This window comes from Anneissia japonica, unplaced genomic scaffold (genome assembly GCF_011630105.1).
Source record: "Anneissia japonica isolate Jap-2015-1 unplaced genomic scaffold, ASM1163010v1 scaffold40492_len2841_cov137, whole genome shotgun sequence".
Lineage (NCBI taxonomy): Eukaryota > Metazoa > Echinodermata > Crinoidea > Comatulida > Comatulidae > Anneissia > Anneissia japonica.
Genome location: NW_022722148.1, coordinates 1 through 2,841, shown reverse-complemented (window position 1 = coordinate 2,841; position 2,841 = coordinate 1). Strand labels below are relative to the sequence as shown.

At 40.0% G+C, this 2,841-nt stretch overlaps 1 protein-coding gene across 1 annotated transcript; it reads right to left on the bottom strand.

Annotated features, from left to right (window-relative positions):
• Positions 1–491: 491 nt before the first annotated feature.
• On the bottom strand, positions 492–2,438 carry LOC117111778 (collagen alpha-1(XIII) chain-like). The gene is made up of 4 exons (XM_033254771.1): positions 2,204–2,438; positions 1,732–1,785; positions 875–1,498; positions 492–619 (listed from the first exon to the last, which is right to left on the bottom strand). Exons 1-4 carry the CDS (start codon positions 2,427–2,429, stop codon positions 573–575), a joined length of 951 nt encoding a protein of 316 aa, XP_033110662.1. The 5' UTR covers positions 2,430–2,438; the 3' UTR covers positions 492–572.
• Positions 2,439–2,841: the final 403 nt, after the last annotated feature.

The following is a 2,841-nucleotide window of genomic DNA, read 5'->3' as shown; positions in this document are numbered from 1 at the left end:
ACGCACGTGTTCGCGTATGTTTTAACACTGCCGTCTCGTGGGACCTTAGCAACAATATCCAAGGGCGGAGCTTAGCGGAAACGCCATTTGTATGCAAAGTAATCGGCAAAGTTCAACCAGGTTTCACCTTCCCGACAACTGTCAGCGACTGTCACCGATAGGGAAAGCGATTAGGCCTATATGAAAACCAATAGGACGGCACGTTCTATTTACACACACTCAATCAAACTATATGTCGCAGGACTACCGTATTATATTATGATGAATATAATAGATACCTATGAATTATAATTTGATTAATTGTGTGTATTCAATCAGATTATATTTGTAGGTACAACTTTATACATTACGATTAATCATATTATATTACTAATATACTATATATGTTATTTATTATTCGGTCTAATTTGATTAAACCTACCTATGTATTTGTTATTATCAATATTATGATTATTACTATCATTTCCGCCATTAGATCATCATCATTATCGTTTTCATTCATCATAATCATAATTATCATTATCGTTATCATTATCATTTTTCTTATTATAGGCCTATCATACACAAAGTCTCTAATGCCTACCACGTTTTCCCGGTTCTCCTGTCGCTCCGGCTGAGCCTGTGAAATTAGAGTAAGTATTGATGAGTAAATAAAAATGTGGCATTAAAATGGACCGTTTTAGTTAATTTAGCTTATTATCAAAACTATATAGTGTCTGTATTATATATTAACATATTGCAATCTTTATGTCTGTCGAGTCTACAGACTCAAAAATTCACTTTGGCTCTCCAACCGATTTTTATGCCCACCCCTGAGATCATAATAAAATTAACATGTTAGAAATGGTTAGAAGTGAACACAAAATTGGTGTACCTGCGGATCCCGGTACCCCGGGTGCACCTGGTTCTCCGACGGGCCCAACTTTTCCAGTCACGCCTTTTCGTCCGATTTTCCCTGGGCGTCCAGATGGCCCAGATGGGCCAGGTTGGCCTCTGCTTCCAGGTCTTCCGGGCTTACCGTTTTCCCCAGCATCTCCTTTGATAGGCGGGTCAGGATCCTTGCCTTTTTCTCCTTTCAATCCAGCGTCTCCCTTTTCACCTTTCTGGCCGACGGCGCCTGCTGGGCCAGGTGGACCAGAAGTGCCAGGAGCACCAGTCAGCGGAGGCGGAGGAGGAACGGACGGAGTGCGCTCTCCCTTTGCACCTTTAGGCCCAGGCTTTCCAATTGGCCCAACTTCACCTGGATCACCTTTATCCCCCGGTTTTCCCTTTTCACCTGGCTCAGATGGTGGTGAAGCGCAGCAAGATCCCTTTGGTCCTTTACGGCCTGTTTCTCCTGTCTTTCCTTGTGGTCCCTGAGGCCCAACAACACCTGTATAACCTCGTTTACCGTCTGGTCCTGGCTTACCGGGTGGGCCTGACGATCCCTTGCTACCATAGAAACCAACAGGACCACGTTCTCCCTTTGCCCCTTTGCCTCCTTTAGGACCAAAGTTTCCTGAAGTAAAATTAAGAACAATAATTAAATAAATCCCCAAAGCATTAAAAATTGACATTATTGTTTTGCATTTTTATCTCTTACACAGTTAGTTTGAAATTGAAATTCTATATCTACTTTAACATGAAACACTGGTAGCACTAATATATCTAATTTCTCTTGATGCAACTAGAAACGTTTGATTTAGCAGTTATTAATTAGCGTTTTATTCAACGTGTCTGTAATAAACTTACCTGTGAGTCCCTGTGGTCCCGGTTCGCCCCGTTTACCTGGATCGCCTGGTTCTCCTTTAATTATTGAAATATAAACAATTAAATATTGCCGGTTACAAGACCTAGATCTAAATTACAATTTTATGGCAATAACCATTTTTATCACCACCATTGTCCTCATTATTCCCACCATCACTATCCTAATTATTAGAACACCATCTCTGTCGATATCGTACTTATAATAATTATTACCATCATTATAATTATTATCAACATTATTATTATTATTATTATTATTATTATTATTGTTATTATTATTGTTATTATTATTATCATCATCATCATCATCATCATCATCAAACCTGCCATCGCTATCGGCATCATTATCAGCAGCATTATTTGTCATTATTGCTTTCATTACATCATTATCTAAATCATCACCATCATAATCAGCATTATCATAATCGTCATTATCATCATAATCATTGACTACCTTCATCTCCTTTGTATCCACGGGGACCAGGCTCACCAGGTGGTCCTGGCTCTCCGATAGCTCCCACGTAACCTAATAAAATATTGCAATGCGTGTTACATATACACGACACTATTATGAACAGAACTACAGCAAAAAAAAATTGTTCAACAAAAGTAAACACATTACAGTAATAATCTCCTATAGAGCGTACGGTACTATTTTTTGTATAATTATGCATTAACATCGAATCTGAATTTTTGGACCAGAGAGCCTACCAAACCGATTTTAAAATCGAATCAGTGTGTAAGGATAGTGATTCTGGCGTTCAGCGCTTCGAAAAAGTTCGATTCGAATCCGATGCGAATGCAGGTTAAGAGTAGGTTTCGCTTGGTGTGTTCGCTTTGCAGACCTTCCTAAGATTGAAAATACTCGGAAAAACCTGTCAGGATTTGTTCACAATTAAGGTCCGCTCCCTCTTCGTATCGTCGGCGTCGGCAGCCAACGCGATTCTATTATGAAATCGCGATCCGTTCAGACAGTCACCAACGGTTTTGGGTATTTTTCAGACCCCCTGTCAAAATTGTGCAAACCCTTTTCGGGAAATGTCTGGAGCCACTACACAATATGAGCAGCAGGGGCGGATCCAGAGATGTCCA